Genomic DNA, 20639 nt, shown 5'->3' on the forward strand with positions numbered 1-20639 from the left:
TTGCCAAATCTAGTGACCTTTTCTCAATCCTTAGGCTTCTTGATTTTCTACAGCAATCAATCTTTTCCCAATTTTCCTTTGTAGATTTTTGTGACATCCTCTCTCCAACATTTAGCATAGTTCCTGGAACACAGTAGGCTCTTAAATGTTTATGCTGACTGCTCCCATCTTAGTTTCCATTGGTTCTTCATCCATATCATGTCCACTAAATATAAGTGTTCCATACCAAGTTCACTAGATGTGCTTGTTCCAAGGCTCTTTTTTCTTCTCATTTATATTATTGCACTCAATCTTATTAGCTCTCATGGGTTCAATGATTATCTTTATAAAGGTGATCCCTAGTTCTATTTATCTAGCTCTAGTTTATCTCCTGAGCTACAAGTAAAGTACCAGCAATTCATTTTTCGATATAATAAACTCAACATGTTTTTTTTTTTTTCCCTTTTCTTTCCTTTTTTTTTTTTTTTCTTCCTGAGGCAATTGGGGTTAAGAGACTTGCCCAAAGTCACACAGCTAGGAAAAACTCAACATGTTTAAAATAGAACTTAAAAAAAAAAATCTTCCCCATCCCTATTCAACATCTAAATTTCCCTTTTCTAAATTTCCCTATTGGCACCATCATCCTCCCAGTCATTAGACTTGTAACTTGTTATCATTCTTGACCCTTTATTCTACAAATCCAATTTGTTGCCAGATCCTGTTTCTATCATTACATCTCTCCCATATGCCTGTCTACTCATTTAAATACTCTAGTTCAGGCTTTCTTCAACTAACTTAATTTTGTATCCCCCTGTCCCAAGTCTCTTCCCACTCCAATCATTCTTCTACTCAAGATGACAAAATAATTTTCCTGAAGCATAGGTCACATCAGTTCCCTGCTCAAGGAATCCCTGCTCAAGTCTCTTGTTTCTAGGATCAAGTATAACCTTTTCTATAAAAGAGAACTTGGCATTTTCCTATCTTGTCAATTCACACTGACACTGGTCTGAGCTACCTACAATCCATTTACTATAATTTTCCATTTTCCATTTCTATTTTTATTTGTCCTTTTTTGTATAGCCAGCACTCAGCATAGTGCTTGGCCTATAATAAGTTTTTAATACTTATTAATTATTATCTGAAGTAGGATCTGAATTCAAATCTTTATGATTCCCAAGTACAGAGCTCTCTCTACTCACTGTCTTTGACTCACAGCAAAAATAAAACATTTGCTGATTGTATGGTGAGGAGTGGGGGTGAGGAGGTATACTGGAAGAATTTAGAAACAAGATCAGAATGCTATCCTTTAACAATGTGGCTAACATATGTAATATGGAAATTTCTGACAAAGTTACTAAGCCTCAGATGATTTATAAGTATGGCTGATGAAATTAAGTATTGCTCATACCTGTTTAATGGCTAGCATAGTGAGTATGTTATCTTTGTTGAACTGAAATGTTTAATTGGAACATGTTCAATATGAGCTCATTTATGACAAAAGCCTTCTGGTAACTAATAAGGAATACTGGGGGAAAGGGAGAAGGAAAGATGGATAGTAAAGAATTTGCCAAGTGTTTATTCAATCAGTAAATAAGCATTTATTATGTCCTTATCTGTCATGCACTGTGCTAAGTGCTGAGGATACAAAGAAAAGACAAACATATGCCTGCCATTAAGGAGATCATAATCTAATGAGCAGCACAATTTATAAGTAACTAAGTACATACAAGACACACTCAAAGTAGACAGAAGGTAATCGCAGAATTAGAATTAGAAATATTAGCAACTTCAAGGAATGAGAAAGTTCAGCAAAAGGCTGAACTTGAATTGAGTTTTTTTTTTTTTAATTCTTTCATTAAACCTTTTTATTGACAAAACATATGCATGAGTAATTTTTCACACTGACTCTTGCAAAGCCTTCTGTTCCAAATTATCCCCTCCTTCCCCCCATCTCTTCCCCTAGATGGCAAGTAGCCCAATACATGTTAAATATGTTGAATTGAGTTCTAAAGGAAGCTAGGGAACCTAAAGGCAGAACATTCTAGTAATGACAGGACATGCAGGGGAAAGATTGGAGATGATTTTTGAAGATCTGAAAAATGACTGATATAGCTTTCTTTATTTACATGGAAGGCACACAAATTGGAATGGTATGAAGAGATCAGGTTCTTGTCCAAAGGAGAGGGGTAATTTCTGCTAATGTTAATATTCTGGACACTAAAAATATGTATTTCATATTGGGGCAGTGATAACAGCCCAAAGTCTATCATTACTTGGATATGAGATTATCTGACTTTCTATGAGTATCTCATGAAATTACAGATTTCCTATGAACTGGTGCTATGGTCACCAAACAACTTCTTTGAAATTAATTTAGTTTTCTAGGTGCAATGATACTGGAAAAAAGGATGCTTTGGAGGGTAGACAGATGTATTATATTTGGCAAAAGGATATATTTTCTGTTCTATATTAATAGATTGATATTCTGGCTTACAAATTAAATTGTTTTTCATAAACATGACTCCCTTCCTCAAGAGGCTAGTCCTTCTGAAGTACATTAATAAAAAAAAGTAAGTTCCTCAAATTCTAAGGCTTGAGATAAGACACAAAGATCTGTCAAAATGGAAGACATTCTAGAAGTCATTTCTTAAAAATCTTATTAACTACAAAGGACTGATTTAAATTCAACAAACATTTAAGTCCCTACAACCCTCAGACAATGTGTGTTAAGGGAATTCAGAGGCAAAAAAGCAGTAGTTTTTTTTTTTTTTTTGGTCTTTAAGGAGCTTACATTCTACAAAAGCCACTGAACCCTCAGGAAAGTCTTGTCTCACAACAATTTTCCCTGAATTTAAGACAAGTATGATAGACAAAAGAAAACAAAAACAATAACCACAAAAAAGTCTTCCCAAATTTTTCTATGGACCAACAATGAGTTCAATAATTGAAAGCAGTGGTTCTCAAAGTATGGTCTAGAAAATCCTGGGATCTTTGAAACCCTTTTAGAGGGTCTACAAATTCAAAAATAGTTTTTATTTCCAATATGATAAATGTCTATAAATATAACCCAGATAAACAAAAACGCTTTGGAGAGATCCTCAATAATTTTTAAGTTCCCCCAGATTCCTTTTGAACAGTCTTAGGCTTTATTCTAAGATTTAGGCTAACCAATCTGCCATCTTGGATCAAACTGGTAATAATCAAAATAGTCATGTTTTCCTTTAGAGCTGGTCTTTTAAAGTAGTACTTATTTTCAAAGCTCTATTTATCCTTAGTAGTAAGTTCCAGGAAATAGCTAAATCTTCTGGGACTCAGCTTTCACTTCTATGACCTCACTAGCTTAAAACAAAAGGCTCTTTCAGAAGAACTTTGGCATTAAGCCCAGATATTATAGAACTCTTTTACCCTTATAAAGCAGACACCAGTAAAGTTTTCTAGCATAAAATTAAACCATGTAACTCTATTCTGCAGTTGAACCACTCTATAGCCATCCAATAAAGAACAATTTAAAAAGCCTAAGCTTTATTGCAGAACTTGTTTATGTCAGATGCTTCAAAGCTGCTGCTGGTGTGGCATTTGCAGGAGACTGAAAAAAGACGAGACTTTTATTTTATAAAATTGAAGCCCTATAGTTAGGTGAAAATTAAGAGTTCTATAGACTTTTATAAAGCAAAGACAAGCTCCTGCTAAGTGAGGAAGGTGCTTCCTACTTATAAACAAGGTCATTATGGAAAATAAACATTTAAAAATCATAAGCTCACTTAAATCTTACTTGGTCTAAAAATTAATATTTATTTTGACCATATTTATTATTTCCAAATCACTCCTTCTTATCAATGATAGATATCTCTATGTTCCTGAACTGGTTCCTGTTTCCATAGCAAAAAGAATGATAGAAAAAGAACTGACTCTGGAATCAGAGGATATAGTTTAAATCTTATATGTGAGACTTAAAGCAAGTCAATCTCTCTAATCTCAGTTTCCTCATCTATAAAACGACAGAGTAGCCCGTTGAGGTCCCTTCTAATTCTCAATTTATACTCCCATTAAATACATTTAAATAACTGCCTTGTAGAAAGAATGAAAATGAACATAATGTTGGAGAGGAGTAGGGAAACAGGTGTTTTCTTTCTTTTTTTTTTTTAATTCCTGGACTTAATTTTGAGTTTGCTTTCTTTGATTTCTTTAACTAGGACATTAGGTCATTATTATTATTAGGCATTATTACCAAAGGGGATAAAGAGGAACCCTGTGGAGAAAGCCAATGGTTGGCAGAACCTTTTCTCTTTTTCCACAGCTATTACTATGGGGACAGCTGCTAAGGGCAGTGAGTTTTCTCCAAAATCTTCTGGGTCCTTTTTCACAGTATTTTAACCCTTCAGGAAATAAAAAGTCAAGTAAATATTCCACATGAGAAGTACAATATGCTAGCTATCATGGGAATTTTATAGTCTCCTAGTGGTAAACTTACCTTGTATTCATACTTCATTAATTCCTTTGGTCCTATCACTAATATGATAATCTTCTACATATATCCACCCACATTATACACATGTATGTATCTCTCTCTCTCTCCATATATATATATATCCTTTATAGATTGTCATGTTAATTTTTATCATGTAAAAATCTGTTTCAAATTCAAATTCAATTCTCTGTTTCAAAATTTTCAGTGGTTTCCAACTGCCTACCAAATAAAGTTCAAATTTATTTGCCTAATATTTAAGATTCACTATGACCTAAACTTTTCCAGCCTTACTGTAATCCTTGTCCCTATTCTCAACCCTACTTGGTGAATAAAAAGGTGACTTTCTATCTCCCTGATTCAAAACATCAGCACTATATTGGACTCTTTTAGGCTTCCTCATAACAACATATCTAACCAAGTTGCCAAAATATTGTTCTTTTTACTTCCACAATATTTCCAGACTTCAGCTTCTTCTCTATACCCACATTATATATCTACCTATACCTACCTTACTTCAGGTGCTTATCATCTCTCACCTCTATTATTGCCATACTCTCTTAAAATTAGTTTTCTGGCCTCATCTCCCCACTATAGTCCATCCTACACACACACACACACACACACACACACACACACACATGCCAAGATAATTTTCCTTAAATGCAGATTTAATTGTGTAACTTTCCTACTCAACACTAGTGGCTCTCTAATACTTCCAGAGTAAAATATAAATTCCTATTTGGGGTCAGGCTAAAACAAACTTTAAAAGCCAATCTACCTTACCTGAGTCATGGAAAACTCTCTCTTCTCCTACACTGAGACAGAGCGCTAAAGTAACCTTTTCTACTTCTCAATCATTACATTCCATTTCCTGTCTTTGTGTCTTCATGCTAGCTGTTCCACATGTCTGTTCATCTCTTTCCTTTCCTCTACCTTTTACAACTTTTCTCTTCCTTTAGGACACAGTTCAAAGCACCACCTCTACATGATGCTTTTCTGGATTCCCCCAAAACTACTTTGTTTTCAGCTATTTTTATATATTTGCATCTATTTACTTTAAATGTTACATCTATATAAGTATTTGTTTTCTCCTGAAAACATATAAGCTCCTTACACTTAATAGACTTTTTCATTCTTTGTCTTTGCACCCTCAATATTTAGAACTGGGCTTGGCACATAATATGTGCTTAATTAAGTTCTTATTGATTTCTTGAATGACATAATCTGGTTGTTTAGGCAAGATATTTAACCTCTCCATCCTCCAGATACTTAGATTCTGAGTTACAAAAAATTTATTGCATTGTTATGACACTTTTTTTTCCTGCAAGTTTTCTATGTTAATGACATCATAGATCTAGTTCCCATTCCCATCCTAACATATTTCAAATTATTTATAATTTGTTAAAATTGGTCATATTAATTTAAAATTTTTTATGTAATATTTTATTTCCCCCCCAGTTATGTGTAAAAAACAATTTTTAACATTCATTTAGAGTTCCAGATTCTCTCCTTTCCTTCCCCTCATCCCTGTCATTGAGAATACAACCAATTCGACAAATTATAGATGTGTAGTCATGCAAAACATTTTCAAAAAGTGTCATGTTGTTAAAGAAAACAGACCAAAAAACAAAACAAAACAAACCCAACCAAACCTTCAAGAAAAATAAAGTAAAAAAAAAAAAACAAAAAAAACCCAATACATTTGTACTCAAATACATGTCTGGGTTTAGATGTATCCCTCTCATCACCTCCCATAGCATCACTGCATTCCCTCACAAATACATATCACAATTTATTCAGTCATTCCTCAATTAATGGGCATCGCCATAATTTCCAATTCTCTCTCCCCAGAAAAGAGCTACTATAAATGTATTTTGTACACATAGGTCCGTTCTCTTCCATTTTCCATCTCTTTTGGGCTATAGACCCAGCAGTGGCATCGCTAGATCAAATGGCATACATGGTTCCACAGAATGGCTGAATCAGTTCACAACTGCACTAATATTGTATTAAAATCTCAATTTTTCCCCATATACCCCCCCCCCCCAACATCATTCTCCCTCTCTATCCTTTTAACAAATCTAATAGGTATGCTAGTACTTTAGAATAGTTTTAATTTGCATTTCTCCAATTTACAATGAGTTAAAGCATTTTTCATATGGTCAAAGACAGCTATGGTTACTTTATCTGAAAACTTTAGTATATCTTTTGATAATTTATCAGTTAAGGAATGGCTCCTATTTTCATAAATTTGACCCAGTTCTCCATATAACTTTAACAAAGTACCCCTCCCCAAGAAACCCCTCAAAAACCTAACCCTTTGTGGTTTCATGTTTCCTGATCACAGGAAAAATACTGTTTTGGATTTGTTTGGTTTTTTTGGCTGCTGCTAATTTTTATATAGAGTTCAACAAATATATTGTCTTAATTTCCTTTCTGGCCTCAAAAAGCCTTCTCTGCAAGAATGTGTTTTAATGCACAACTGACATGTGGTCATCAAATCTCTATATGATCATTTCCTATTACAAAAAAAAAGATCACTTTAAACAGCTCTGTTGGAAGTTTTCCTTATGTTAGGCAACAATATGCCTATTGTTAACTTTTATTTCCTGGCCTCAGTTTCACCTTCTGCTATATAGAATAAAGCAAATCACTTTTCCAAATAAATAATTTGACAGATCTTTTGACGATTTCATTATCTTTTCAACATCATTACTTCCTGCAATAGTACAAAAAATAAGCCATCCTAACCTAGTCTTCTCGTTCTGTCCATGTCTTGTTCATAGTTTGCTAAAGAGTACCTAATCAATGTATTAAGAAACAGTCTTCCAGATATTTTGTTATTCTATTGATACAAGTATAATGTCTGAGTTGTTTAGCTGTTATCTGCCTTGCAACATGACTGGTCAATCTTGTTTCATGCTTGAACTGATTCTTATTGATATCTTCTATGTAACTATATGTGCATAAGTCAACATTGCTAATATGCTACAGCTTACTTAAAACCACTTGTAGACTTCTCTGGATTTCGTGAGATAACAGCATTCTAGGGCTGAGAGAGAATATTGGGTTTGAAATGATAGGCTTTTGTATCAAAGAGCCATTTGTGATAACTGAAAGTACTGAACAATTTTTTCACACTTTTAACAGAAACACATACAGAATTTAGTCATTTGTAGGAAATTCTTCCATTTATAGAAAAAAGCTGACTGAGATTGCCTTAAGTTCAGAAGAGACAAAATCCAATAGAAAAAACTCAGTAGCAAAACCTATAACTTCAAATATCTACATAGAAATGTCCAATATTTAAGATGAATATATAAAATGTCAAAACTGATTTGAATCCAATGAAAATGACAATTTAAAAAATATTTTTACCTCAGTTATATATGTATTACACATATAGAGATATATTTATTATATATCTACGTAATACATTATAACAGCAAAGGAAAAGAAAAGTCTTTTTCTTATCCAATTTTTTATTACAAAGTACAAATATATACATACATATATATATACATATATATATATATATATATATATATATATATATATATAATCCTGCAGAATTTTAAAAATTAAAAAATTCCTGAAATTATATCTAAAGAGAAGCCTAACCTTAGATGATCAAAATGTTGTCACTGTTTTAAAATGTTTTTACCAATGTGAACTGAATTGTTTTCTCTTTAAATCTACATATATTCATTGGGTACAGAATTTTATCCTTTTCTTGGTGAATTTGCATGCTCCAATCAATGTCAGCATCCCTAATTTTTTGATTCACTATTTTCACAACCTGAAAGGTAAATATAAATTCTTTGAGAATGAATTTCATTTAGAACATTACCTGTTTCTTCTGCTTTTCCAAACATCTGCTGTTGATGTTATTTGATGTCTAGCATGGTGAATATTTTTGATGGCAGATAAGTCAAGTAAGGAAACTTTTTATTATTTTATTATCTCCGGTAGTTTTAACAAATGACCATTCAAAAGTGTTTTGTTTTTGTTTTTAAAGTAATAGGTCTTAAATATTGCAATAGTTCATTAGTCTAAGGAAAAGATTTTGTATTTGGAGACAAAATAAATGACTTGTACATTCTCACATAATGAACTAAAGGTGACTGGATTATATGCAGTATTAATAACTAATTGGTAATGCTTTAAATATAATTTTACTATCCTTGCAATATTTTTCAACAACTGTGCTAAAATAACTTGAAAAGAAGTCATCAAAACCAGTTTTAGCCATTCTATGCTTTTTTATGTCACCACTAAAGAACTTGAAATTATTATAAGCTCTCAGAGCACAAGTATTTTAAAACTTCCTTTAAAAAACAAAACCAAACCAACACTGGTTTCAATTTAAAATTCCTTTCTAGTTACTTTCAAAAAACAAACAAAAAAAACCTGTTAAGTGATCCTTAAGTCTTTAAGTCTAGGATGAGTTTTTTCTTAGAAATATAAGTTCTGGAAGACACTGCTCCCAACCTCCCCCACCCCCCCCCAACCTCCATAAGCCTGTTTCATCCATCTACATCAAAAATTTGTTGATCTGTGTATCCACCTTCTTTGACTATGTTCTTCAAGTACTTAGCTGCTGCATCCTCATCTGCTTTGGCTACCTTTCAGTAAATATTATGCAATACTTTGATTTTTAAAGCAACAATCAAACCAACAAATGTTTGCATTACTTCTTTCTTCACTATCCATTCCATTTGCATTATCATTCATTTGCTTAAAATTAAAGCTTTTGTCTGAATAGTAGCTCTGTGTAGAATGTGTTTTTGAGTGCAATCTTCAGTCCATACAACTAAAAGATGCTCCATTTATGTAACTATAGCACTTATATTTTCCTGTAGGTGTTTGCAAACCACAGCAACCCTGCATTTTTCTTTTATTTTGGCTTCATGTTTTATAATATAGATCAGGCATTCCAACACATGCAATAGATTTAGGCATTCCAATATCTTATCCTATCTTAGAATTTTATGAGAACCATGCCATTTAATTATATCAAAGTTCTGTTTTAATGTAATAACAAGTCTCTTCTTTTTTGTGTGTTGGCAGTGTTTCCATCTGAAAAAAAAAAAAAAAGACTATTTTTTGAAAAAAATTCAACAAAAACTGTTGGTAGTAATATGGTAGACTGTTATGGGCCAGAACTTGAAACAAGATGTTAAGACAGTGGAATTGATAGAGACAATAATTATCTAATTTAGCAAGGTTCAGTATGTTTGATTTAATCCTACAAGGAGATGTTATGGGCCAGAACTTGAAATAAGGTACTAAGTGGAATTGAGGAGACAATGGTTAAATCTAGTTTAGCATTGATTTAATCCTACAGCAAATAATGGTTTCCTAATGATATAATGATTGGTGTATACTCAGTATGGGGATAAGGAGGAGCTCTCAGGGCCAAAAGGACAAGTGCACTAGCAGCTCTCGGAGCCTCAGTCAGGATTCAGTCGGAGAGATTCAGAAGCCAGAGCTCAAGCTTTTGGAACCAAGACTACAGAAGGCCTCCAAGAAAGCTAACCGGGTCGCAGGAAAGGAGACAAGACTTGGAAAGAGACAATAAAGGATTTGGACTTTAACACCTGGCTGCATTTGGGGTGATTACTGAACTGAAACTAAGGCTGCCTCCAGAGACCCCAAAAAACCCCAACAAGAGAAAATTACATTTTAGAGAAGAATATTACAGTAGACCACAGCATAACAAATCCACACATGAGGCAAATGCAGAAAGATGACATCCCTTGATCATGTTTATGTGCTGCATTAATTGAATCTTTGCTTGCGTTAACTATAACATGGGATATTTTATGTGTACTAAATCCAATTTTCTTATTAAAATTTGTGTTAAATTACAATCTAGTTGCATATTATAGCTGAGATTCTTTTCAAGTATGGGTTGGGCTTTGGCTACTGAAGTCCCTTTCAATTCTAAATTGTGTGATTCTGAAGGATGTCTATAATAATATCGGCAGATGTTTTTGGTATGTGTAAAGCTTTTATTTGATTTTAAGCCTCATTTGATAATCACAAAATCATTAGATAAGTCATCTTAATAACTTTACCAACTAAGCAATCTTTTATAATCTCAATTTACATAGAGAAATCACCTAGTTGGATAATCTTTCAGATTCAATTTTCATTCTCCTCCCAGTACTGCTTCTGACTTTCTGCACTGTGCCAGCATGCTTTGGTAACTGGAGTCTGCTCACCCAGGAATATCCATCAGTTTGTGATCTTCTATAGCCTTCTGCCATGCTGATCCCTTCTCCTCCTTCCCTCCCCAATTCCTTCTTAAAAAGGAAAAAAAAAGTCTATGGTAAAATATGTATGAGGTAACATTTAAACCCAAGTCTTCCTGATTCCACAAAGGGTATCTTATTCATAGATGGTAATTGTTATTTCAGACATTTCAGTAGTATCTGGGTCTTCAAGACCCCATTTGGGGTTTTCTTGGCAAAGATATCAGAGTGATTTATAATTTCTTTCTGCAGCTCATTTTACAAATGAGGAAACTGAGCCAAATAGGGTTAAAGGACTTGCCTAAAGTCACACAGTTAAGAAGTGTCTGAGGCCAGATTTGAATTCAGGAAAATGAGTCTTCCTGATTACCAGCCGAGTGCTCTATAAATCCACTATGCTGATTGTCTTTTTTTTTTTTTTTTTTTATTACTCCTCTCCCCAATGTCTTACTTTTTTGGATTGTATTGATGAATTGAACAGGGTGAATTCATCCTGACTTTGCTTTTGCATTTTCTGAATTTGATACCATAGTCCTGCAAGGATATATTCTCCCTGCTTGTCTCTTGTTCTCTTTTATGTATTATTGTCCCCTATTAAGATCAAAGTCTTTTGAAGATTGTCTTGTTTTTCCTGTTGTCTTTGTTATCTCCAGCACTTAGAACAACTAGCACACAAGTGCTTAATAAACAGCATACCATGTCTTTAATTAAATCAAATGTTTTTTTTAAAATAAGCAACAAATATGAAATTAAATTTCATGCTTATTCTACTTTTTCCACCTGTTTGATTATGAACATTTAGTTGTAGAATATCTGCAAAATCCTGCCTACTGTGAGTTAATGTTTTATCAAGGAAACCCTAAACTTATGGGTAATAAGTTCAGCTATATTTTATTCCGAAATAGCTTTTAAAACATTTGTATACAGCTATTATGTTCTTTCCTAATTCCTCTTCCAGGTACACAAAAAATATGCTTACTTTTTAAACCTTCACTATTCTATTTTACCTTTTTTTAAACCTTCTACATTGCCTTTTTTTTTGGACAGGGTTCAATACAGCAGTATCTACCTTAAAATGTGACGTCTGGAACCCAACACAACCCTTTAGATATGGTTTGAGCAGTACTGAAAACAGGATAATTCCAAGAATCAAGAATTACTTCAAAAGGTCAACAATTTCATCAATGTGAACAATTTTTCCACAAATAAACCCATCTATGCCTATGCTGGAACTTCTGACTATGGTTTTTCTTTTTGTAGCAAGGTAGTTGGGGTTAAGTGACAGGGTTATACAACTAATAAGTGTTAAGTGGAGGTTGAATTTCAACTTGGGTATTCTGACTTCAGGGCCAGTGTTCTATCTACAGTACCATTTAGCTGGTTTCTTGACTATGTTCTTTTACAAATCCTATATAATATGCTGAATATAATATGCTGGAGGGAGGGAGGCTTCTTTCAGATTTTTTTTTCCACAATGAGTAGATCAAAATACATATGTGTGTATATGGTTTTAATCTGCATTTCTCTAATTATTAGTGATTTGGGACATTTTAAACTTGGATTTCCTGCACTGAAAATTGATTATCCTTATCTGTACCATTTATTTTATTGTTTGTATCTCTGACTACCTTCTGGGAAATGTCTTTTGTTCTTATAAACTGGAATTATTTTTTCATGTATCTTGGAAATGATACCTGTACTAGAGAAACTTTTTGCAAAGATTCAACTCCCACTGTTCCCCCAACTCAACTGTTTTCCTCCTAATTTTGGCTCTATTAGTTGTATGTGTGGGTATGTGTGTGCATGTGTGCACACATGTACAAAACTTTTAATGTTTTATAAATCAAGAGAGGTTAAATGATTTGCTCGGGTCACACATAGAATAAGTAGCAGTCACATCTCAAAATTATTCTATCTCTTGTTTGGCCTGGAACTCTTTCTCATTGTAGACATCTAAAAGGAAATATCTTCCTTATCTCTAATTTTTTTTTAAAATGGTATAATTGTTTATACCTAATTCAAGTACCTATTTAGAGTTAATCACATATGGTTCAAGGTGTGGTCTTTAGGATTACTGAACATTAGGCTACTTTTATTTTTTTAACCAGTAGCAAACTATTAAGTTTCTTTTGCTCCCCACATTTTACATTTCTTGACCTTTTGTTCCCAAAGATAAATCTCCTAATTCTGTGACAGAACTAGCATTTATTTCCAATGACTTCTTTCATCCAATCTACAACACTAGGAAACTTCACCTGAAATAATACAAAAATACCCTGTGACTTAAATAGCTTCAACTTTGGTGATCCTGCTTCTTAGTCATCGGGGCATTAGGACCTTGGAATCTGGCTTTCTCAGAATTGATGGTCACGTAAGACCACAGAGTCATTATGCCTATGACCAGACATGTTTCAGAAGGAGAAAGGAGTAGGGAAGCCCACATAAAGAGAAGCTAAATGTCATTATATCGTTTATTAAAAATATGTATTTCTATAACGTGTCTGAGTTATACTAATAGTACAACTGTGATTATTTTATAAAATTTGTAGTTATTTTAAATGAATTTATCTATTATTGTTGGATCTGGTTCATAAATATACAGAAATGCTGGATTTATTTTATATACTACAACTTTGCTGAAGTTATTGCTTCAATTAATTTTTAGCTGACTCTCTAGGGTTTTCTAAGTAAACCAAATTATCATCTGCAAAAAGCACTGAATGCTTTTTATTTCTTTTTGCCACACTGCTTTAGGTAACATTTCTTTTTTTCTTTTAAACATATTTTTATTTTTATCATGACGTGTAAGAAAAATCAGACCAAAAGGGAAAAAAATCATTAGAAAGAGAAAAAAAAAACCTAGACAACAAACAAATACTATATTTTATTCCACATTTAAGTCTCCATAGTTCTCTTTCTGGATGTGGATGGCATTTTCCATCACAATACAATTCCAATTCAATTGGAATTGCCCTAAAAGTTTAATCCACACTTAAGTTTCCAAAGTTCTCTTTCTGGAATGGGATGGGATTTTCCATCACAACAGTATCCCAATTCTATTGAAATTGCCTTAAATCATGGCCTTTTTGAGAAAAGCCAAGTCCATCACAGTAGATTATCACATAATCTTATTGTTATTATGTACAATGTTCTTTTGGTTTGGCTCCTTTCAGCATCAGTTCATGTAAATTATAGCTAACATTTCTAACACTGTGTTATCTTTGCTTTATCTTTTAACTTATTGACAATGCCTCCATTTTATCCTATAACACATAATGTTGGCCCACTTGGTTTCACATGGATACTATTTACTATATCAAAGGAAGGTCCTATTGTACAATTTCAAAAAATGCAATCAAATGTACTATCTTCTTCCAATTCAATTCTGAACCCAGTTCACTAGTCATACTGCTTGTCCAACACATATTTACATTAAGGAACCATACAGTCTGAACCACAGATACTTCTCATCCACTTGGTTTTTCCTTTATGGTTAATTGTGAGCAAGGATCTCATTTAGAAGTTTTTGTAATACAGTGGTACTTGATATATATCATCAGTGCTTTGTCATAACACACAAAAAAATACCTATAAAACCTCAACATCTGTAGGGAAACCTTTTATTTGGACTATATTGAAGTTGCTGTTTATTCTTTGTTGTTATTTTCAAGGAATCTTATATGACTGAATATGTGCACTGGAGGTACACGGAGAGAGGAAAGCCTTCAAAGGTGGTCATAGTATCAAGATTTCTAGAGCTAGAAGTCAATATTGGATACCATCTAATCAAAATCCTCATTTTTTGAGAAAGGAAACATGAGGCCCAGAGAAGAGAGGTTAAATGACACACAGAATAAGTAGCAGTCACATCTCAAAATTAGGCACTCTAACTACAAATCAAACAGTACTCCCTTATACCATGCTATACAAATTTTACTCTACTGAATCAGTTGCTTTATTATGGCAAATAAACAATAAATACAATCTATATTATCTTGCCTTTCAGTTAATTATAACTGTATGGTTTGGTATCTATTATTATTTGTGAAAGTATTTCTTTTCTCCAACTTTCATCAAGAATGCCCTCAGTACATGTTACTACTATTTTCATAAAGTATAAATATGGGTAGAGATGGGTAAGAAAATATTGGTCAGAAATTGCTAGAATTTTCTCAACTCCCCTCTTTGAGTAATAATAAAGATGGTGACATTATGGAAGCATTCAATATGTTTCTCCTTAAGATATCTTGTGAATCTGAGGCAGCTAGGTGGAACAGTGGAGAGAGCACCAGCCCTGAAGTCAGGAGTTCAAATCTGATCTCAGACACTTAACACTTCCTGGCTGTGGGACCCTGGGCAAGTAACTTAACCCCCATTGCCTCAGGGGAAAAAAAAGATATCTTGTGAATTGATCCTTTCAGACATTATACTCCTATTAATAAATCCTGATATTATAATACCTTTTTTGGTCAGCCACTATTGGCACATGAGTTTTCACTTTAAAAAACCCTACTCAAATCAACTCTTGTTAAGTATTTTCCATTATTTGCATTTGTAGTTTATGTTTAAATTTAAGCCTAAGACTTTTATTAACCACAAATCCTCAATCCAGTAAGTTCCAATCCATTTTAATGCCAATCTTCTTTGAATTATCTTATTAAAATAGAGTAAACCTGGGGGGAGAGGAAATCTTCCTCCAACATTTCACACAGGTAGAAATTAGAATACTTCAGAAATTCCTGAGACATTGGAGATACTTAAGAAATACTATTTGATTAGAAATATAAGAAAGCTTTGGTACTGAAAAGCAAAGGGTGGACTGTATTTGCTTAAGGAAATCAGTGACAAAAGTCAAGTTTGATTTTCTAAGAAGCAGAATAATTAATTTTTTTTTTTTTTTTTTTTTTGTTGAGGCAGTTGGGATTAAGTGACTTGCCCAGGGTCATATAGTTAGGAAGAGTTAAGTATCTTGAGACCAAATTTGAATTCAGGTCCTCCTGACTTCAGGCTGGTGCTCTGTCCACTGCACCACCTAGCTGCCCCAAAGCAGATTGAATTTCAAATGAACCTAGACTAAATCTTTTCTACTCAAAATCAGAAATTCAGTTTCTATATGTTAAAAGCACACATACGATAAACTATGGATTTTAAAGAAAGGATGGATAAAGTAGATTAGTTACACTTGAATATCTACATACAAACATTTGTACTCTCTTGGATATTTTTACTATTTCTCTACTTTTATGTCTTCATGTCTATGGTGATCACACACAAAATATTTCAAGTGTTTTCTGAAGATTTTTTCCTTTTCTTTTTCCTAAAGACTTTACGTAGACAACTTTTAAGGAAAAATCATGGGATTTCTGAGTTCAATATGGTTCAAGTTCAGGGTTTAAATGTACTTCTGCCATAATCAACAAATTCATAGAGTTCACATTTGTATTATGCAGAGTTTTAAAATACCAACCTTGTAAAGTAGGTGTTATAAACTATTTTTACTCTTCATTATAGGGATGAAGAAACTGAGACTCTTACTTTGGGTAACCATATAGTTTGTTAAGGAAGAAACTTAACAGAGATAAGGAAGTTTGAAAGACAGGAAAGTTAAATGACAAAGAAAATCAAGTTTGTCTTAGTTAAGGTAAATTTGAATTATCACTGAGGCATCCATCAGGTAATCAATAAACCTATCACTGGACTTGAGATTTCAATTGAATATATAGATTTGAAAGTTATCAGAATAGAGGTGACAAATGAAACCATAGAAGATGAAAAGGAAAATGTATAAAAGAGAGAAGAGGATTCAGTATAAAACCATGGAAGAGGCCACAGAGGCAGAGGTATGATCATCATCTAGCAAAGGAGATTGAGAATGGTTAGATGTATAGGAAACAGGAGACTCTGACAAGAAGAGATACTTTTTCTTCCAAATGATATAAAGAATTTAGAAGCATTTTATAGAGTATCTCTTTCTCCTTTCAAATACTCTGCATTTTACTCGAATTGACTCATTATCTCCTATTCTCACCATACTTTTTCTCATTTTCTCACTTTTGCATATAACATTCTATCTGCTTGACATGGACTATTTTCCCAACATTTTGGTCTCAACTTGGGTGCTCTATCTTCCATGAAGCCCAATTTTCTAAACTGAATGTGATTTTTCTCATTCTTTTTGACAGTTATTGTGACATCTCCTTGAAACTTTCCTTAATTTATATTTATACATGTATTCTGTGTCAAGGATCCTTGATAATTTAGCAATTAAAACAAAGCATGTCAACCTCATCCCCATGATACAATGGAAGAAATATTTGTTTGATCGAATTTATTTTATTCCTTTTGAATTAGGAAAAAAAATTTTTTTAAATTGCTAAATAGATGTACATGAGTTTCGATGAGAAAACTGGTGATTCAGAAGCTAAGGGACCTTTCAATGGATTGCTTATTTTAAAAACTTTTAAATAATTAAAAAAAATTTTTTTGGACATCCATTTGACATCTTAAAACCATTCAAAAGGAAAAAAAAAATCCATAAAGGGCTGTTGGGAGTTGATTGCTATCCTTTCTTGAAAAGAAACAAATTAACACCACTGTTTTGGGATCAAGTGTGTCCCACTGTGGTTGATCTGATCAAATGAGTTTGGAAGTATCTATCACAGGTTGGACACATTTAAGAGAAATGTTATCTATCAGCAGAGGAAGAGCTTGACCTCATATAAAGAATAGTAAGGAGAAGATAAAAGCAATAAGTTTTACTTATATCCAAAAAAATACCAGGTAGTTTTCAGCAAAATAAAAAAATCAAGTACTTACCAACATGAATAGGGGCTGGGAATAATCCATATTCATGTTCTCCAGGAGTATACTCCAGTTTTTCTTTCTTTAATTGTATCAGTCTGCTCTTTGGACTAATAAGGAAAGTAAAGAAAACAGGCAAATCAGAGAGAGGCAGTTTCCTTTCTTGGATAAACAGTTATCTGTTTAGTTAATGAAAGCAAGAATGTAAATCAATATCTCAGAGTATAACTATAAATTCTTCCTCCTAAGTAGGTAGGAGTGTTTTACTTCTTAATTTGAAAAATAGTAACTTTAATCAACATTCTTGGAAATTAAAATTCTTAGAACATTCCTAATTTCAAGTCTATACTAGTCTCTCATTTCTTAATGCTGAATAAATGGTTAGGCTCTGACAATTATTCCTACTTTTGGCTCTCCTTGCTGTGACAAAAATGAGAAAGAGAAAAAGGGAATAGAAGACTGTAGGATCCCAGAAGATTGGAAATTAAGACCGCCCCCCCCCCCTCCCAAAAAAGTAACTTGCCTAGTTCAAATACGTATAAAAAAAGCAGACGTGAAATTCTAACACAGAGCCTCGGACTACAGATCTATCACTGTTTCCATTGTACTATGAAAAGGAAATTAGGATATCTGTCAGTTCATTCCAATTTCTCTTTAGCCTAGAAATGGCCTAAAGGCAACTCAATAATTAGGGCTAATCACATGTTTTTTGCAGCTTAAATTTCTAACTCAAAATGTCTCCTTTAATTAACAAATCAAAATAACAAATTCTATTTGAGACAAATTGCTAACTAATTTCCCATTTACAGATGAGGAAATTAAGACTCAGAGAAATTAAGTGATATGCTCAAAGCAATACAAAAATAAAGGAACCTAAAGCTCTTCACACTAAGGCCTCACCATTAAATCATGGAACCTCAGAATAGGAAAATTCCTTTGATGTTATTGAGTTTAATCTCTTTATTTTGCAGACAAAAAGATTAAGGCCCAATGAGGATATGCTTCATTATTTTCTATCTAGCTGCTTTCCTAGATTTCATTCTGTAAAATGAAATTAATATTTAAACTCATTCCTCTCAATACTCCCTGTATTTGAGGCTCCTCCTTTCCTTTGCCTGGAAAGAATGGAGAATAGAAATTAAAAGATTCCTCCCAAGTCATCCATCATTTAACGAGGGCTCTCTGAAATTCATCTCATTTCCTACCTAGTTAATTTCCTTGACTTCATAATCTACAGAACTCAACATTCTGCAAAATGAATATGATTGAAACTTTGCACTTCTTCATATCATTTACCCTTTTGGCTACAGAACTTCATCATGCCCTTAGCTGGGTAAACCTCCCTTCCTGTTTCTTCCCTCTCCACCTTCACAGCTTTTCAGTTTCTTTTTATAGGAGTTCCCTAAAGGTAAGGATTATTTTGTCTAGCTTTGTAGCCTTAGTGCTTAGCACTTGCCTAGCATGTGAAAGACACTTAATAAATCTTTACTGACTTTGATACTTGAGTCTGGATTCTACTGTGTAACATCACAAAACTTAACAAAACGGATTAGATTTAGGTCTTCTGATTCTTAGGTGCATGCTTTTCCCACAACAATATGCTGCTTCATTTTACTACAGAAAAATGTGTATAGTTCTAAAAAATTATTTTATGCTCCCTTGAATTAACACAGTGGTGACCATTTATAAAAGGCTAACATTCTCAGAAAGGGTTTTAAATGCTAGAAATAAATGTCAGTATATAGATTTTAATTCTTTAGCTGAAGACAGATTAAAGAAAAGGGAAGAAAAACAGTTTATATTCTTGCTAAGTATCTTCAAAGTCTATATTTCTCATTTTACATTACTAAATATTCCATTCAGAACGATATAATCTGAAACAGAGAATGAACCATTTATGCAAACTTTAATTAAGAGCCATTTTTATTACCTTTTTCATTTTGGAAGTTCAGTCTATTCAGATTTATCATCTAATACCAGAATCAAGTAGCAATTATTTATTATTTATTGGTGCCAATTCTTCCATTCTTGAGGATTTTAGTAACTAGCTGATAAAATTCTCCACTACAAATTCAATCTTTCTACTAGAGGAATTGGTGTTATTAGTTGCCCTCAATGAATTCAAGTCACATGGTTCAAATGAATTATATCCTCAGACCTGTGGACCTGACAAGAATGGGCAAGTGTGACTGATGAGACACAGTTAATGATAACCTGAAAGATGAATGAAAATGGGAAATATTGGAGAAAAGTATGTATTGTTTCAGTGATAAGAAAAATATGTAAATGAATACTTAGTGACCTTCTGACTTCAATTTCTGGTACAATTCTAGAATGAAGCATTAAAGGGATAGCTAAGGGTAACAACAACAATAAAAATAACTAGCATTTATATAGTCTTTAAGGTTTGCAGAGTGCTGTATGCATATTCATTTAATTCTCATAAAAATTTATGAGATAGGTATTATTACTATTATCTTCATTTTATAGATAAGGAAACAGGCAAATTGCTCAGTATCAGAAGTGATTTACAAGAGTTAGCATGACTTCATAAAGAACAAGTCATAGAAGACTAACTTTATTTTCTCTCTTGACAAGGTTACTAAAATGGTGAATTGAATAACTATTGGTGATATAATTTAGATTTTATAAAAGCTTTTGATAAAATAAAGCATATTTTTTTCTTGAGTAAAAGAGGGAAAGATTTAGACTAGATGATACCAAAATTAGATGAACTCAAAACTGGCTGAAAGACCAGACATAACGGGAAGTTTCCAATGGAAACCACATATGATCAGGCATGTATGCCTGACTCTTGCCGAACATGTTTCTTAATGACTGAGATAAAGCTATAACTGGTATGTTCATCAAATTTGAAAATGTCACTAACTGGGAAAGACTGGATGAATAAGTAATAATTTGAGATTTAGAAAGGATCTTAAAGGTTACCTAATCCAATCTATAAACAAAAGGAATACCTGCTATAATGTACTCAACCAGTAGCCTTCCATTCTTTGCTTATATCTACAATAAGGAAAACTATTATATCCAAAGGGCAACAAAACCATGCATACCCTATGCCTGAACAATATCTGCTGCTAGTTCTGAATTCTAAAGAGGTAAAAGAAAAAGAG

The 20639-nt window shown here is 33.0% G+C and overlaps 1 protein-coding gene and 1 long non-coding RNA gene across 6 annotated transcripts in view; one reads left to right on the forward strand and one right to left on the reverse strand.

Moving 5' to 3' along the window:
* Positions 1-11930, forward strand: part of LOC116423344 — a 71479-nt gene extending 59549 nt beyond the window's left edge. Inside the window, exon 4 of the long non-coding RNA XR_004233913.1 lies at positions 11752-11930. This is a non-coding gene — a long non-coding RNA (uncharacterized LOC116423344). The remainder of the gene's footprint in view (positions 1-11751) is intronic.
* Positions 1-20639, reverse strand: part of ASH1L (ASH1 like histone lysine methyltransferase) — a 217593-nt gene that overhangs the window by 59427 nt on the left and 137527 nt on the right. For all 5 annotated transcript variants that reach the window (XM_031966722.1, XM_031966720.1, XM_031966721.1 and 2 more), the window contains one exon: positions 17521-17615. In XM_031966722.1, the coding sequence (XP_031822582.1) occupies positions 17521-17615 (95 nt within the window). The remainder of the gene's footprint in view (positions 1-17520; positions 17616-20639) is intronic.

This window comes from Sarcophilus harrisii, chromosome 4, assembly GCF_902635505.1.
Source record: "Sarcophilus harrisii chromosome 4, mSarHar1.11, whole genome shotgun sequence".
NCBI classification, from domain to species: domain Eukaryota; kingdom Metazoa; phylum Chordata; class Mammalia; order Dasyuromorphia; family Dasyuridae; genus Sarcophilus; species Sarcophilus harrisii.